Source organism: Actinia tenebrosa, unplaced genomic scaffold (assembly GCF_029948245.1).
Source record: "Actinia tenebrosa isolate PJP-AT-01 unplaced genomic scaffold, QUT_ActTen_1.0 PGA_scaffold9__36_contigs__length_13948895, whole genome shotgun sequence".
In the NCBI taxonomy this organism is placed as follows: domain Eukaryota; kingdom Metazoa; phylum Cnidaria; class Anthozoa; order Actiniaria; family Actiniidae; genus Actinia; species Actinia tenebrosa.
Genome location: NW_028292586.1, coordinates 13061093 through 13079756, shown reverse-complemented (window position 1 = coordinate 13079756; position 18664 = coordinate 13061093). Strand labels below are relative to the sequence as shown.

Below are 18664 nucleotides of genomic sequence, written 5' to 3'. Positions count from 1 at the left end.
CTGCCTCAGCCAATCACAACACCAGGAATCGGACCCACTGGGAGGGGAGTTAAAATCCATATTGACCCCCGGGAATCCCGCAAAAAATCGATTGCGATTTATAAAAAAGTCACTTTTGGGATAAAAGTAACAAATATAAATTGTAGTTTTTGTCTTCGAGAATTTATTTAGGAACAGAACAATTTGGATTTGTTAGGGGCAGATCTCATAGAGATTCAATGTCGTACCCAGAGCCTTCGTTTCTTCTGGCCTGCAGTAGGCTCTGGGTACGAGATTGATAGAGCTAGGGGAAAAGCCTTGGGTGTTCACCAGCTAAGGAACAATCAGTCAACATTTACGGCAAGTTTTCCTTCTGCTTGGAATTTTTTTTTTAGATTTCTATATTTCTTGGAAAAGCTTTTCAACGCAATTATGTTGAGTTCTTGGGCATGCGCAGTAAGCCTTTCGTTAAAGAGTCTTCAAAATTGGAACACAAATTTAACAAACAATAAAGGAAACAAAAGACAAAAACAAAAACAAAAAAAACACACACACAACAACAAAAATCACACACAAAAAAAATAATAATAATAATAAAATTTCAAACACGACAACAAGGAAGCTGAAAAAGCAACTGTAGCCAAGAAGACTGTAACGTGATCAGAGAAACATTAGACCAAATGATTTTTTATTTGAAAACGTATTAGATTCTATACCACTTTAAAAATTTATATACAATTTTATTTACTAAACTATAAAACAAATCCTTCATAAATTATGCTCATTCTTTGTGTGGCAGAAAGCAGTTTAGCCATAGTATAGACCTCTTGCATCACTTTGGAATGCAGCTAAATCTGGGGGAGAAAACAATAGGTTCCAATTCTCAGATTGCAATTGTTTTGTTTTGTCCCGCAGATCGAGCTGCTTTGACGTCACATGCAAGGGGTCTATTGTTGATAGCAGTACCCATGCTTTTACTGCTATTTCTTGCGTTCTGCAAAACCAATAACAGAGCGACGTACCACTGAATTCTACTATTATACAAATCTATTGAACATTAACGTCTTCAAAATTGATGGCTGTAAATTTACTGAAGTTCTGATGCAAACTTTGCCTTACAAAAGGTAACATAGATTTCAAAAGACCGAGGTACTGCTTAGTGCAGTAAAAATAATAAAATAATATATTCGAAACACTAAATAATATAGGATGAAATTCAATATTGAAATATTACGATAGGGTAATTCCATTTCACCCAGCCTGGAAAGACATATATAATGGTATTATGGATATTACTGAGACAGTTATATTATTTTTGATGTTAATGTTTTGTCTTTTTCTTTGTTGGTAAAATAAAATAACCTGATTTGACATTCAATTTTGATAATGAATTATCGCAATTAATTGTTTAATATTAGAAAAAAATATCCATTTGAAGGGTCGTTTAGACGACACGCCTTCTTACTGCGCATGCTTAAAACCCTATTTAGAGTCATGCGCAGTGTATACTTGAAATTCATTGCAGAAGGAGCTCTAACTAATATATATCTCTGTCTGTAGGTATTCTTTCAAGGGTTTATAATCTTAGTTGGGTATTTCATGTTTCCACAGACCGCAATCCTTCCGAGAAACAAAGGACAAGCCTCGTGGAGCTAAATTAAAAATAAACAATGAAGCAGAGACAGCAATCCGGTCCTCATTATTGGAGGTTTACCCATAGTCATCCGGCTTTGGTTCTTGGAAGATACCAGAAAAGGCAAGCTTTGAATACATGAATGCGCTTTGCGGAAAGAATTACTTTTGGAAATATCACTGATGCGTTATACCCAGAAGTCATAAAAATACAATATATTAATTTTTAGATTCAATAATAGTCTCCTGGCCTACACAGCCGCTATTAGTGTCGTCACGCAACGCTCACTCCCCTAGTTGGTAGCTACTAACTTAACTAGGGGAGTGAGCGTTGCGTGACGACACTTATGGCGTCTGCGTAAGAGACTTATTCAATAGTTGCCCTTCATGTCATGCAGCAGTAAAGACACATGTTTTTTAAAATTCACATTGTTCTGCAAAATCACAAAAATTGTAAGGAAGGGCAACTGAAAAAAGTTATTAAAGTTATTTCGCAAAAACGTATTTGGTGGACACTTATTCTTAGAGCGAAACTATCAATAAAATTTAAAGAAATGAAATATTCAAATTAAATTCATGAAGTTAACTGTTCAGCCTTGTGTTCTAAATTCTGCGTGGTCGAGTCGCTTTCCATATATTAGGTGGAGGTCGTCCTTCGGTGCGTGTTCAACTCTCTTGATGAATACAGGCCGGACAGTCGGGACCAAGGATGGCTTATCTTTTATTACTCCAGTTGCCAAGAGATACTAACACGTCAAGTACTCGCATCTTTTGATTTCCTCTTTTTAAACATCTTAAATGGAGCGAGCTTCTTTTTCTCATAGCTTTTGTCGTGGGGTGATGAAAAGGACTTGTCATCAGGGCTCATGATTAGACCATTGGGCTTACCTCCAGTCATTGTTTTAGTGGGACTTTCAATGGTAATTTCTGGTGCTCGTCCATTCAAATCAGAGCAGCTCCCACTGATCTTTTTCTTTCTCAGCCCAAATGGAAATGTGACTTGTTTTTTCGCATCTTTTGGGGATCTATCTAGTGTTGAAGCACGAGGAACATTCAGGTTTTGTATTTCTTCAAACGTTACTCTGCTTTTGTCCGAAGTCAGGTTTTCAACGCTTTGGCTTTTCATTTTTCTAGGATTTACTTTCTCATTCATGTCTTTCACCTTCTTTTTAATGGGTTCTTTTCTAGGGGGATGGCTGTGTGATATTTGTCCATTTGATGCTTTTCCATTGGAGTATGGTTTTACGCCTCCATTCTGAGCATGCTCGTCACTTTCTTCGTGTACAGGGACAAAACCATTGCCTTTTTCTAACGCGGAACCATTACATGCCAAAGACTCTAGTTTATCTTCTCTAGCGCTGACGAGATCTCCATTCTCTTTATCGTGCGTCAAAGTTGACTCATCTTCATCTTCGGTAGCATTGCCTTCCATTCTAATGTCATCGTCATTCATCTTCTCCGCCGTGTTCTTCTTCAGAGACTCAATGGACGATATGCTTGCTCGTGGGCTTTCTTTTAATCCTTTGTAATCAAGGACCATCCAACTACCAGTATTGTGCAGCCGAAACTCCATTTTTGTATCGTCCGTTAGAGAGATGCAATCGGATTCCTCTTGAACGTCTCTGCTTTCGTTAACTTTCTTTTCGATATCTTTGGTGCCATATTGTTCGCAATTGGTTGGTGTACTAGTTTTGGCATGTTCGTCGTGTTCAATATTTGTCGAGATAAAATCAGTCGTGTCGAATCCCATATTTTTGCCATCAGCTGATAGTTTTCGTCTTAGACTGAATGGTAAGTTTTCATTTTGATATCTATCATCTTTCCCTGCTGCACTTTCCACACCAGCATCGGTAGGTCCATCCGCAACACTATCTTCGCCATCCTTCGCCAAGACTGGGATGTCATCAAAGCTGTCATCAGCTGATCTAACATTCTTTTGAACGTTGAAACCTGGAAGTTTCTTGCATGATGCTTTAGAATTGTGCTCCAAATGAGAAGAATTTGTTGCTTGTGTATCATCTTGACTCTTGCTCGAGGATCTGGTCGCAGCTCTTCGATGTTTAGCTTTAAAACTGCCACTTCTTCTGATGCTTTCACTACCACTCGAATCAGCTCGTCGTAGTTGTGAGATATCAACAGCTTTAGAACGAAGCGAGCGAACCTTCTCTTGATTATCCTTCGTGGCACTTGTACTAGGCTTCTCGCTTGAAGACTTTGAACGTTTTCTCAGCACTTCTTGCTCTTCTTTTGTCAGCAGGCCGTCCATTTTCTTTCTTTCAAGAGAAGCATTTGAAGGAGTTCTTTTCGCTGAAGATCGTCGCCTTGTTGTCATCGAGGAGTCGTTGGACATTAAACGCCTCGTCCTAGAGCTACCAGGAATGTCTTCTCCACTGGTTGCACTTGATCGACTAGCTGCAGAACTCGTTCTTGAAACTGTAGTTTTATTTCTCGATGAGTACCTTTGCTGTTCTCTAACAGTTTCTGTCAAACTTTCCTTTTTAGTTAAGGAAGAAGTGTTAGATTCTATGCTCGACGTAGAAGTCTTTTTATTCAAAGTTCTGTTCGGGCTCTTTTCAAGAGTTTCGTAGCTTATTTCCAAGGAATCGAGCTTCGAGGCAATATCTTTTCTTTTTCTGGCTCTTGCACTTCGAGTTCGTTCCAAACCACTGGGCGGACGACTCTTCAAGCTAGTATCAAGACTGCTTGTTGAAAGGCTTTCTTCGCTTGTACTTTCTTGTGGTTTTCCTGCAGTCTTGGAAGTCACTGGTCGCCGGCTTCGACTCTTTGGAACGCTGGGCTTCTTAAACTCACTTGTTGCATCAAGTTCAACCTTCTTGTTACCTTCAGAATGCTGCCTGGAATTCCTAGGCATCTTTCGTATTTTTTCAACTTCCTGAGTCGTTGACATTGTTTCGGACGAAGAAGACTGCTTACGATTCAAAACTGATGATGATTTTTGTTTGTCGTGAGTTTTTGAGCTGGTGCTATAATTGAGTTTTCCAGATATATTCATTTCTGATTTGGATTTAGACGTTGAAGAGAGATTGCTGGTGTTGGACACCCTGTTGGCGGAACTCTTTCTCTTTGCTTCAATCGTATTGTCACTTAAAGTTGCAGTGGATTTGCTTTTAACTTTGCTTATAGCAAATGGTTTGTCCTTTCGAACTTTGCCATTTCCATTGTTGGAAACGACATTATCATCAGAGACTTTGCGTTGGATGTCAGTTTTAGATTCTTGAGCTTCCTTCTCTGAATTGACACTATTCCTAGAAGAAGGCCTTTCTTTCTTGGGTGGGTTAGAAGCAGATTTCAAGCTTGGTGGTGCAATTTTCTGAATTTGAGCATCACTGACACTTCGAGGACGTCTTGTTTTGTCAGGGTCATTAGGAAGCTTTCTCCTCGAAGGTTTTTTGCTGTCATTTAGGTTTTTGGCATCTCCATTATATTTGTTGGAAGCAGGCTTGGAATTTGTTTTCCTAGGTCGCAAAGAATACTGCTCTCTTTCTTCTGCGTTAACATTATCTGTACCTTTAGATGCTGCACCAATTTTCTTAGAGGTGCCATCACTTTTCTTTTTCTTATTTTCCAGTGAAATTTTCTTTTTCTCTTGTATATTAAATGTTAAGTCATTTGTTATAGAGTTAGAAACTGGCGCAGATACATCAGTTTTCCTGACATCATCCTTTTTCTTGTCGCTTCTCTCCAACGAGTCTTTCTTTGAGTCTTGGACATTAATTGCACTCATTTCGACAGATGATAGATTATTGTCCAACAATGCAGAGATTTCATCTTTAGTTTCAAATGTCTCCGAGGTAGAGATGGTCTTGGACGAAGGTGATTGTAAGTGTACCTTGGAAAACGCGCTAGTAGATGTAGCTGAAGAAGCCACGTCACTGACAATGCCTTCTCGTGTCTTCCAGTGATTTAAATCCCGATCCAACTCTTCTTCCTCCGAGCTGTCCAACATGTAATCCAGAGTCGTACACAGATCTTTGATTTCATGGACAACAGGGCTTTTCTTCTTGGTGTCTGTTTTGCTATCATAACCTTCAATAGGATCTTCCTCCATAGATTCCAAGAGATCATCAAGAGTATTAGACAAACCTTCGATCTCTTCCATTACGGCAACATCAGGGGTAGCAGGCATCCTTGTAGGTGTCATGCTTAAAGGAGTAATGGTTCCACTTGAGGTCTTGTTACCGCCAACATCAAGAGCACTTGAAGTCAGACGACCACGTTTTACAGCACTCTGGCTCAAACTTTCCTCCAGTAGGGGGTGTTCCATTTCCAAATCCCATTCAGAGTCGAGGTTCAAGGGTACGCTCTTGGAGAACCGTTTGTCCACAGATGTGTGCTTAATGGTTCTCGTAGGCGTTTCCTCTTTGTTGCGGATACTTGATTTATGTAGGCTTGCAGTTAAGCCAGTCTTGCAAACAGTATTGTGCTTGTTGGTTTTGGGTGTCCTAGGTGTACTGGGTGTACTGGGTATGCTGAAAGGAAGTGCCCTTGCACTTCGTGGAGTCCTTGAGTCACTGAGATCTCGTTTTGGAGTTGATTTGATGGTTGAAATCTGGACAGAAGCACCAGTAGTAAGCAACCTACAACAAGAAAGGCACATATTCTGAATACAGCTGAAGAATTACTTCTAGTGTTGCGGGATTCTTTATTCTCATATATAATACGTATATAATTAATATATATAGTTACGTGGGAAGGGTGCCGGGGGAGGGGTGATTAAATGGCTAATATGTGCAATATTTAGACCAATACTTACCCCAAGTGTTTGTTTAGTATAGCTAATGGCTCACGCAAGTTCTTGTTAGCAGAGAATAAGAGAAAGCTACCGACCTGAGGGTAAAGAAATATAGAGGCATAAGGAATCGAGTTTATCAAGGAATACGCGTACGAATGGATTTGGGTATTCACCTCAATCCAACCACTTGCGAACATGAACATCTTGGCGTTGCGGACAGTCCAGACGTACTTCTTGAACTTGACGCGGCTCTTGAAGATCCGACGATACTTGTCTTCTTTTGGGTTGCGCTGGATGCGCCTGAAATATGGAATAAGTTGGGAATCAGTTGGAAGGGAATAGAGTTCCTCGTCCCTAATTATTATCACTATCAACAACATTATCATCACCATCATCAACACTATCATCATCCATCATAATAAATCATCATCACCATCACCATCAGCATCACTACCAACATCAGCATCACTACCAACATCACTATCACCATCAGCATCACTACCAACATCCTTAATACATGGTCATCTTCCACCATTATAACATTAACATAAATCATCACCATTACCATCACTGTCACCATCATCATCCAACATTATTAAAAGAAATCATCAATACCGCCATCATGATCATGATCCACCACCATTACCATCTCTGTCATCATCAACAACAACAGCATCATTAGTATTACCAGGTGTAGCAGCATTACCATCATTACTAATCATCATGCACCATACCTAAACATGCTGATCAAGAATCGTATTGATGCCTCGGCTCTTTCTTTAGACATGGTTTCTGTCAGGGCGACCATTAGTCGTTCCATTTCCTTCTTCGCTAAAGCAGGAGATTTACGCCACTCTGCCTCTTTCGCATAGTCACGCTGAAATAACAACCACAATATTATCAACCAAATAGTTTGCCGAAATCATGCAAAAACCCGTATAGTACATGCATACAAATAATGGGAGGGGGGGGGGGGGTGTTCCGATATGTATTATTTCCTAAGCTTGGGCGTAATAGTTTTCCATTTCAGATAACATGCCATTCCCTCGAGTATTATTTCTTTTATAGACCTTTTAACCTTTGGATGTAATGCCTTCCCATTTTAAACCACATTTCATTTCATTTCCTTGAGTATCATTTCTTTCTTTAACCGTAATTTTTTAGAAGTTAACGGCGTTTTTCATTTGCACGAGGCTCAATCAAATAATCTTATTTCTAGGGGAACGTAGTCTTAAATGGGAAAACTATAAGAATGTGTTGAATTACCGGGGTTTCAAGCTGTTTGTGTTCATTTTCGCTGTTCCTAACTTTATCTTTTGACTTGGGTGTTTCATTGACCGAGGCGATAAATGTTTTCTTGTAGATTGGTGACGAGAAGTCCTTCTTTACTGGGCTGTCTGTGGATTCTTTATCCAAAGAAGAGAAGTCTTCTTTCAAAAGACGAAGCTAGAATTCAAGAAAGAAAATTTATAGTGATATTAGTATCGTCAATTGGTCATTGCACTCACAGGTCACATCAGCCTTCACCTTTTAAAATGAACAGTTGTGTCAAAAGTAACACCAGAAATAAAAAGAGCAACTCGATATTAGTAAGAAAACGTATAATATCAACTATAGGAAAAATGGCATTAATTATGTAATTGAATATGTATGGAAACTAATTGGCTGGACAACATGCTACATAAAATGGAATGAAAGCATAATGAATCCTAAGAATTTAGTACCAAGAAGATCTGAAGGGGATGAAGGAATGGGAGGAAAGGAAGACAAGAAACGGAGGCCGTCTTTCATTCTTTTTCTTTCTATCCCTCTTCCCTAGATTACCAGGAGTTAATTTAACACAATTGAATTCTCTTATCTAACGCGACCTTTTGAAATAAAAAAAACACTGACCTTTTCCTCTTGTTCTTGTCTTGCTTGATTCATTGCTCTTTCATTCGCCGCGCTCTCCATTTCATCCATCCCAGTCCTCCCCTCAACGAACGCAATGGCCGTTGGTTGCCATGACGACTGGTCAACATGTTGTTCTTCATCTGAGGTAATTCGCTGGTTTGAGGCGAGTTTCTTTGCAATTTCCACCAACGATGGTCTGTTTTCAATGTGTTTACTTGGACCATCAACCCTTCAAAAGCAAAATTTTATATGCGTATTTTGAGATGTCGCAAGCTATTCAAGGAGATGAAATGATGAGACACACACAAAAATGGAAAGTATTTTTACCCAAATAAAAAATAAATAAATAAATAAATAAACAAACGAACGAACAAACAAACAAATAAATAAATAAATAAACAAAATAAATAAATAAATAAACAAAATAAACTCGAGTGTTCAGGGTTAGAGTAGAGTGACAGTAAATGATACTGTTGATGATGGACTTATCATGATAAGGTACTTACATGTCAAATTGAGCGCGCAGAGGTGATATGTCCTTACCGGTCTTTGCCAACAATGTTTTTCCAGTTAGGCTGTCGTACTTGTTTATAGCGCTCTTGACGTGGCCGTTGTTACGTGAAAACTGTTATCAAAGGAAAAATGAAAAAATAAGTCGATCAGTGCGCAACACCGCAGTGGATTTGAACAGCCTATCACAAAATTCGTTGTATTGTTCATAGTCAGTCTTTGCTGGCTTAACTTAGTCAGCCAGTTCTTACGACCAAAGTTTTTCAGTAGCCCTTTTGCTTGACCACAAAACAATGGCTTCAAGTCGAGGTTGGACGTGATGTGTTCATATGTTTACTGTATTTTATTAGGTCCAACCTCGACTTGGAGTCTATTGAGAAAGACCACAAGAAAGATATTAATGTATGAGGTTATGAGTGAAAGTATACCACACGAAAATAAATATTTTTGAAAACTAAGGTGTGAGTTTAAGATCAAAGAAAAAAAATTACCCAAGTTCTCTCTGAGAAGAGAACACTGTTGCTAGTGGGCTCATCGAGGAGTAGCGGGGTTGCCATAGCCGTCAATCCTGCCATGCGCATTGCTGAAGCGATATCATGTGACTCATGTCCGTTATTCTCTTGTTGTTTTTCAGGACTCATTTTAGATAAGGCAGGAACTGCTCCTTTTGCACTTGGTGATATACTAAAACAAATGACATTAGAGATAAAAGGCTACACAAAGTAACCCGACTCGAAAAAAGGCCACTTTTGTAGATCCAAAATGTAAAAAATTGTTATCTTCATGGCGCGTAGGATGACCAGAGAAAAAATATATGCTACAAGTAAACCAGCTTGTTATGATAATATATAGAGGATATTACATGGGCGCGCGGAGATACGAAATTTATCTTCGAGTGTTGAAAAGATCTCTCACAAGTGAGCGCAGCGAACGAGTGAGAGATTTTCAACACGAGAAGATAAATTGCGTATCTCCAAGCGCCCATGTAATATTCTGTTTATTATATAATTATCAATGAAGTATGTTTTGGCTTTTTCAGGCAATTCTTTCCGTGTATTTTTGAATAGCCATCGCAATGGTGTTATTTTCACACGTGAAAATAACATGTTATTTTCACGTGTGAAGATATCAATTTTTCGAAATAGAGAAAAATAGATATTTCATTGGTAATTATAAGATAAATTGCGTATCTCCAAGCGCCCATGTAATATTCTGTTTATTATATAATTATCAATGAAGTATGTTTTGGCTTTTTCAGGCAATTCTTTCCGTGTATTTTTGAATAGCCATCGCAATGGTGTTATTTTCACACGTGAAAATAACATGTTATTTTCACGTGTGAAGATATCAATTTTTCGAAATAGAGAAAAATAGATATTTCATTGGTAATTATATAATAAATGCCATTCTTAAACGGGACGTCGGTATCCCAGGTAACCAAGTGCCTCCCACAGAACGCAACGTATGAGCTATGAAAAATATTTTTTCTTATTATCAAAAAAAATTGGTTAATTGGAATCACTATATATATATATATACTGTTTGAATATGAGCTGGTACGCATACGCCGCGTAGGAGGTAGGGAGAACTCACTATGATGCATACATCATGTTTCTATGTGTGGCTCTATGGATCGTTACAGATTTTTACGAGTAATTTTCCTTCATTAAGATGCTATTGAGATACAGTAGATGTTACTTGGATGTGACTGGAATGGATTGGTCGTGACTGAAATAGATTGCAACTAACTGGGCCTCAGTCAGTGAGTGAATATTAAATTAATTTTTTTAAAAAGTTTTTACCTTTTGAATAACCATGAATAATCTTAATGTATAGCAAAAACATTCCCAACTTCTAAAACTTGTTTTCCTCTTCTAAAAGCCCGAATTTTGAGTGTTTTTTAATTTTGGAAAATCAGGAACCGTACATGGATGGAATGGACTGGACTTCGGTTGGCTGGATCGTACGGATCGTTGACGTTTTTTTACACCGAATTTGCAGCTTTTATGCTATGACTATTGTTTTATTATTCATAAATAGTGATTCTACTTCAAAATTTTGCAAAAAAAAAAAAAAAAAAAAAAGCAAAAAAAAATTTTTTTTTAACGTTTTGGATTGTGGCGTCAAGTCCTGTGAAGCGGGTTAGCGGCAAAGGTTTTTCAAAGGACTGTATACAGTCAATTCAAAAAACGTTGTCGTCGACCAACTCAAGCCTACGCGACTTGACCGAAAGGAATATGGGTAAAAATCACTAAAGCGGTTAAATATTCGTTCTGAGTTAATTGTTCACGCTAGTAATAAAGATAATAATGGCCAGAAACAATCCATCAAATGCATGTCTTTGGGTTTAGGGAAAGAAAAACAAAGTAGTTATGATTCAGTTCACAATTCCGAAAATATGAAGGCAATAAAAAAACGTCTCCTTCAACACTTCCCGCTCGCCTACGAAGGTTCGTGCTGTAAACAAGGCATAACTAGTCGGATTATGGAGTCAACTCGGCTTCAGTGATTGCTACCCAGAGTTCCTTTCGGTCAAGTCGCGTAGGCTTGAGTTGGTCGACGACAACGTTTTTTGAATTGACTGTATATCATGTCTCTATAGGTGACTCTGTGGATCCTCCATTAAGATGCTATTGAGATACATAAAGCTCGAATTTTGAGTGTTTTTTAATTTTGGAAAATCTGGAATCTTGAAATAATTGGAATGGACTGATGTTTGCAATTATCCAGATAAAACGATAGAATTTGAGCGCAGGCGTTAATGAAATTAAAAACAACAACAATGGCGCTATAATCGGTTTATAACGATATCGATGATTTATTATGAAAATCTTCGTGCCATACCTCGACAGTTCTTCCCATAAGCCTTCTTTTTTAGGATGCTTCGACTGCGGTGTACGGATATCAAGCTCGCTCGTTGTTCTCTTGACGCTCGGTTTCCTCGTGATTTCCTCATGCACAGGTTTCGGTAGCTCCACAATTTTTCTTCGTGGAATCTCTACAGAGTTGTTTTTCTCTCGTGCAGTGGTATTTCCAGAGGAGATTTTACTGCGCGATTCCATTTCCGCAATAATGTCTCGAGCTGATCTTCGTGTAGGATGGTTACGAGAAATGCCGGGTGATTTTGCTGTGTCTTTATTCCAGGCTGGTTCCCCGAGAGGCGTAAAACCATTCGACGACTCAACTCTTTGGGCTTTCTCCGCTGCAATTGTCTTATTAACAGCCTTGCTTTCTTTGGGAACTTCAGGAGTCTTTCGTCCCCCTCTTGGCTTATTTTTCCCGCGACCAAATCCAAAGAAACTACGACGTTTGTTCGGCTTCTCGTCGTGCGCACTTCCCGAAGGAGGACTCGCTCGATCAGACTTGCGCCTCTTGCCTTTCTTTTTCAACCCGGCATCAAACGGCGACTTCTTCATTTTAGATTGATTTTCCTGACTAGATGAAAGTGGGGATCGAGATTTCCTAGATTTCTTTCCCCATTTTCGTTCCTTGGTTATCTCGTGTACCTCTTCACCTCCTGATGTAAGGCTTTCAGAAGTGGTACGTGGTCGGGGTTTGGGTTCAGCGAATCTGACCCTGTCCTCAGTACTCATGGCCGACAGATCTTCTGTGCTGGAAGATGTGGGACTAAACGCCTGTGAGTCCTGACTTGCCTGAGGTGCAAATTTGATGTGCCTTCTGTTTGGCCGTCGTTGTGGTTTAGTGCCCAAGCTGATACGTTTTTTCTTGGGCCCTGCATGCGCAGAAAAACATATCAGGCAAAAATCTAGAGAAGAATGGCCTTGATTGTTATAGCGTGTGGGTGCGCACCGCGTACTTGAGTAGGAGAACCCCGAGGGACAGTGCTTTTACACCCCTCCCCATGAGGCCCATTTAAAATCTTAATTTACATTTATCATGCGCTACTTTCTTAGTGCCCCTCTCGTTATTTTTACTCTATACTACGTTACCACTCGGGGAAAACTCATATTCAAATGGTTCCCAATATTGTTTTTATCGTGATATTTATTATCTCCCGTCATTTTTACTACCATACTACGTTATTACCTCTCGGAGACAACTCGTACTTTGATGGATTTCCAATATTATCATTATCATGATATTGATTATTATTTTAATAAGAACAAAACAGCAAAACCAATTATTGGATATTTGTCTTCATTCATGTGCCTAACACAGTGATTATTCGTGCGTCGATAAATAAAAGGGAAATCGCGCCGTGCCGTGCCGTGCGACAAAGGTGCATATGGTAAAGTAATCTACCAATTACCTTTAGTTGTCGACAGAATGCCCGCCGGACTAACAAGGGTAAAATCAGCATTGACTGGATCGTCTGTGTCGAACAGATGGTAAACCTCCTGGATTTTCTTCTGTGGTATATGCATGTACCGCGATGAAGGATTGATGGTATACAAGTCAAAATTCTTCTGGAGGTTTTGGCTGTTTGTTCCTGACAATAGTCGGTAGATGTTCTCGCGTTCGCTCAAGATTTGAAGCGGTGGTTTGTCAAGAGCAAAAGATCGTACCATCCAAGCTGCGTCTAGTGCACTAAGGACTCCTCGGGCACAACCTGAACCAGTTGGCCAAAACGGCTAAGGAAGATAAAAAACATGGACGTCTCCCAAATAAAGTGAATAGAAGGATGGGAAGTAAGAAAAGAGGGGATTGGATGGAAGGAGAAGAGAGGAGAGGAGAGGAGAGGGAGAGAGGAGGAAACAATTACTGTGACAAGAAAAAACCATTTGCGCACAACACAGTTTACTTTACCTCTAACAAACTATCTCCCACGAGTCCAATCAGTAACTTATGACCTTTTCTTTCCTTGATTCTCGCACTATTTTCTGCCTTTTTAATGGAAGTGAAGTCAAACACAGCTATATCCGCATTCCCTTTCTTATCTTTCTTCAAGTCTCGGTGTTTAAGCCGTCCTTTCGTAGCGTAGTCAACTGTATCATTTACATACGATATTAGGCTGGCTCTGTCCACGTTATCAGGACTTAACAACTTTTGCGGGTTATTTCCAAAGTCCTTTGAAAAAAATTCAACATTTTCAGAAATAATGATGATGATACTAAGTGAAAAATACGTGATAATATTTCCAGTTTTACCTGCTTTAGTACACCTCTTTCCAATAGACTAGACTTGACTGCTGTCATAACAAAATAATGAGTTTCATCTTTGTAATAAACGATATTTTCAAGGCTTATTCCCTTTAGTTGTCTCAGCTTTTGGAAAAAACCTGGGTTGAACTGGTACGCTATACCGCTGATCTCTTCCACTCTTGCCTCTTCTTCGCTGTAGTAGTTCACAAAATTCGCTGTCACTCCGATTGCGAGAGTTCCTGGGGGAAATATAAAGAGAAAAGTCTTAACTTTTTAAAAAAATTGTTGAAATTTAATAAATTAAATTATATGTAAAATGCGATTGTTTAGAATTATACCCTAAAACCCTTGCTTTTTTTTTGTTTCCGTTTCGATAAAATAGAGGATTGGAGATTAGCCAATGCAGTTGGAGTTGTGGGAGTTTTCTCACGAATGGATCAAATCCACTTGGGCGTAATGTTTTGCCCATTTCAGACCATGCTGTCAGTCTCTTGAGAATAAGATTCTTTGTTTGAGTTGTATCCATATTCATGTGTCTTCTCATGCGCAACCGTTAGACAAAGAAATAATAATCTAGGGAATGACACATGGTTTGAAATGGGAAATGGTGGATCAGCTCCTGAATTTTATGTTGGGTTTGTTCGTTACTATATCTCTTGTCATTGTGAACGTTTTAATTGAGTGAAAAAAGCTAAGGTGGAGAAAAGAAGAATGAGAATAAAAAAGGAGGAAAATGGGATTACCTCGCATTTCTATTTGAGCAAACCCAGGTAACACATTCTTTTTCCCGTCAGCACCAATCAGCACGTCTACCTCAAAGTCACTTACAAAGTGATTGGAAGGCGTGACAGAACATTTCCAGCCTTCCTCTTCACTGATTGGTTCAATGACTTTCTCAAAAGTCACGCCAGTGAAGACTTTGACACCAAAAATAAGAGCTGTTTTGAGAAGAATGGATTGCAACCGACGTATACCTAGACGGAGAAAGACAAAATAATAATCAAGAATCAAGAATTAACATTTTATTTCGTGTGTGTGTGTGAAAAATATCCGATATTCTTTAAGGTACTTGGACTGGCTCGGGGTGGAAAAAAATCGATTCAATATTTTTTGTCAATTCCTAACTGCTACTGGAATATATAGTTAAATAGTACTTTTTTAATGGATTTATGTCCATACTTCAGCGCAATTATGTATTATTATTCTTATTTTATTACTCCAAATTCATTGCTATGTTGTTGCCATCTTTTTCCCTATTCCATTTCTGTTTTTATAGCGCTTCTATATCGTTCCAGATTTTTTTTTTTTTAACGGCATTTTTAACGCTTATTATACACATAAAATGAATATAGGACTTCAAAATGACTCGTTGAAGTGTGGCAAAACATTTTATTACGTGCTTCCCGGACGAACAAGTAATCATGACTAAGTGATCTTTTTTTAGAATTCCAAGAAAATGAACACACCAAATTACATAAGAAAAATTCATCCTTCAAAGAACTCCCTCACTGAACGTCACGCATGTTAGTGTTGGTCCAAGGTCAACGTGGTCATTATGTAACATTAAAAATATTTGACCAGCAAATCCTTCTCCCTGGTAACCTGAACTACTCGTTTTTTTAAAAGTAGGACTGTTGTAAAATACGATTATTCGATATGGAATGTTTTGTTTTTAATATTGAAATAAAAGTTGTATATTCTGGAATAAAAATGCAGTATGAATAAAGTAAAATATTTTTTTCCCCTGTAGTGTTATATTTTAAAATTTTGGCTTTAATAAAGAGACAAGTTTTCCCATATAAAGTAAAGTCAATGGCCTTTGTTTACATGTTGATAGGGTAGTAACCCTGGTGCTAAGGGACAAGTCTTTTGTACCGTAAGTAGGTAGGTAGGTAGGTAGATAGGTAGGTAGGTAGGTAGGTAGGTAGAGGTAGGTAGGTAGGCAGGTATGTAGGTAGAGGTAGGTAGGTAGGCAGGCAGGCAGCTAGGTAGGTAGGTATAGGTAACAGGTAGGTTTCAGTACCCAGGGGTATTTAGGCATGTAGGTATGAGGTAGGCAGGTAAGGAGGGTCGACAGAGGGACAGAGGTAGGTAGATAGTTAAGTTTGTTGGTAGATAGTTAGATAGTTAGGTACATAGCTAGGTTGGCTGGCTGGTTGGTAGGTAGATAACTAAAAGATTAGTTGGGAGGGAGGGAGAGAGAGAGGGGGGAGAGATCTGGAATTAAGAGAGGAAGTCAGTGGAAAGTAATAAAGAGAATAAACATCTAACAAATCACTAGAAAAAAAACGTGCAAAGTGAAATTATACAAGCTTGTAGCCCTTCCTTCCAAATAGGGAACCTGATACTCAGGTTAAGGAAGTCAAGTCTAGTCAGGCTGGTCATGAACTTGCTTGTTCTTCAAAAAAGCGAAAAACAAAAGCACACAGAAAGTTAGATCAAGGGATAACTAAATCATTTTCAAATTTATCCAAATAAGGCTTAAAAACTACACATTCCTGATGATAATATTATGCATAATAAAGCGGAATATCATAAAACTATTATGCATAATTAGCGGAATCAATCCAAATACTTGAATACCTAATGTTTTTTTTTTTTGAGATCGTTTGATCGTTATAACAGTTATCCGTCATCACTGTAAACGGTTACTTCAACGGTTAAGCATGCCATATCCTAATTTTAAGGCCCTACAGCCTGGCTATGATAAACTATAAAATTTCTAAATTAGTTTCAACGAAAATTGCATGCTTTATTAAAAATAGATACTCTATTAATAGTTAAGTAAGATAAAGTTATCTTACCGACTTATGAGACAGGTTCAAAGATACTTCTTCGAAATGTTTGCGAAAACATTGTGTTTTGGACGTCCCGAACAGTTTGAGGTTGTTTATTTACAAGCAGTATTTATATAAACACTATAGAACATTGAACGTCATGTTCTAGATCACGTCGATTCTTAAGGTTATTTTTCGTTCGCGTTGATAGATCTGGAGATAACGGTTTATCGAATATTAAAGAAGATCTAGTCGAAATATAAAGTATTAAAGTTAAATATAATGGTGAGAAAATAAATTAATTTTATTGCTAAGTATTTAACGCTATCCACCACCACAAGAACGATTAAGCTTACCATGCATTTATTTTGTACTTACTGATGTGATCTATGGATCCCGAACAGAACTTCCCGTAGAATTTCTTAGCTCCAAGCGATCGGAAATCCGTAAGTAAAAAAGGCCAAAGATGAAGAACATTATTCCTAGAAAAAGTCTGTCTTTTTTCCACAACAACTACTTGTGCTCCTAGAAGAGATAGTTCTATAGCTGTTCGAAGACCGATGGGACCACAGCCGATAACAAAAGCATGAACATCCTCGCATATTGTGCCTTCGGAATATTCTTTTTGATTTGCACGTTTGTCTAATAATTCCCACAAACTCTTACACTTCCATGACTGTAGTTTACTTCTTAAATTCTGATAAAATTCCCTCGGTGTTTCAGCTTTAACTCCGGTAGCGTGGACCAACCGTTGAAAAGACTGAAGTATTTCAGGACAATCTTCAGCTTCGATAAACTTATTAAAAAGTTCTTCGGGACTTCGTTTTGAACTTCCCTTCACTGTATTTTGCTCATTTTCCATAGTCTAGAACCTTGAACGGTTGTAATAAAAGCGTAGTTCTCCCAAACGGTTACAAGATTTTCAGCTGTAACGGCTTGGTCGACGTCGTTGGTCTACTAAAAATTTAAATTCAATTCAAAAAGAACTTGACACCGCTATTTACCTCTTAAGAATCATCGAAGTGTGACTTGAAGTATTGTCTTCTCGTCATTGACATATGACACTGACAAAGAACACGAATAAACTTTAAAACAACTAAAATTTTCAGAAATCAAATCGTTAGAAACAGCAGCTATACTGCAAGTTAATGATTTTCAAAAACGTTGACGACCAGACAACCTACACTAAGCAACAATTAGACAAATTAGCATAAAAATCTAAAAATCTAAAATAGGTCTACCAAAGTACTGTACTGTGTCTAAGTTTTGTGTAACGGCCAATTAAAACAATTGAGACAGGTTGTAACTTGTTGTCAACCTAGAATAACAATAGGATATATTTGACTCATTTTTAACCAATATTAGCCCAAACGATTCATTTCACCCGAATTAAACATTAATAGTAATTAAAATCCTTTAGCCAGTATGTCACGTGCAACTATATCACGTGCAATTTTTCAGACTACATCATCTCAGCTGTTTTCCGGTTTAGGAAATTAAAATTGTAATCACCTTAAAATAGACTCCACATAAACTTCTAACTATTTTGATCTCATTTTCCCACAACCTTTCTCCCCAATAAAACGCCACCAAATTTCCAGCAAAGATCACACTTTTTCCAGTTTATACTACAGATATAATACTTTGATACTGCATGGCCGATTGAGTGAGCCATTTGTTAAATTAAAATTAAAAACAGATTTTGGTGAAGTCACGAATAGGAAATAAAATCTAAAATGCAAAGTTTTAAATACCCCCCCCCCCCCCCACCCCCACCCACCCACCACCCATACAGAATAACTTCTAAGATGCAGAGATTATTATTAAGTTGTGATGGACTTTCATCTTGGTTATTGCGTATAAAGTTTTGGCATAACTGTCCAATTTCATTCAGCTTATGAATAAAAAATCTCCTTTCTATACCATTATTTAAATAAAAAGATATAACTAGCTAAAAACTAGTGTGAGCTGCGTCGGTGTTTCTAATGAAACAGTAACTGTTTCATTATTTAAATAAA

The 18664-nt window shown here is 38.1% G+C and overlaps 1 protein-coding gene across 1 annotated transcript; it reads right to left on the bottom strand.

The window, feature by feature from the left end:
- Positions 1 to 650: 650 nt before the first annotated feature.
- LOC116293795 (uncharacterized) lies at positions 651 to 17834 on the bottom strand. The gene is made up of 14 exons (XM_031701272.2): positions 17025 to 17834; positions 14613 to 14843; positions 13876 to 14108; positions 13535 to 13795; positions 13038 to 13359; positions 11612 to 12500; positions 9259 to 9451; positions 8764 to 8882; positions 8258 to 8486; positions 7631 to 7810; positions 7099 to 7241; positions 6538 to 6664; positions 6386 to 6459; positions 651 to 6209 (listed from the first exon to the last, which is right to left on the bottom strand). Exons 1-14 carry the CDS (start codon positions 17506 to 17508, stop codon positions 2366 to 2368), a joined length of 7329 nt encoding a protein of 2442 aa, XP_031557132.2. The 5' UTR covers positions 17509 to 17834; the 3' UTR covers positions 651 to 2365.
- Positions 17835 to 18664: the final 830 nt, after the last annotated feature.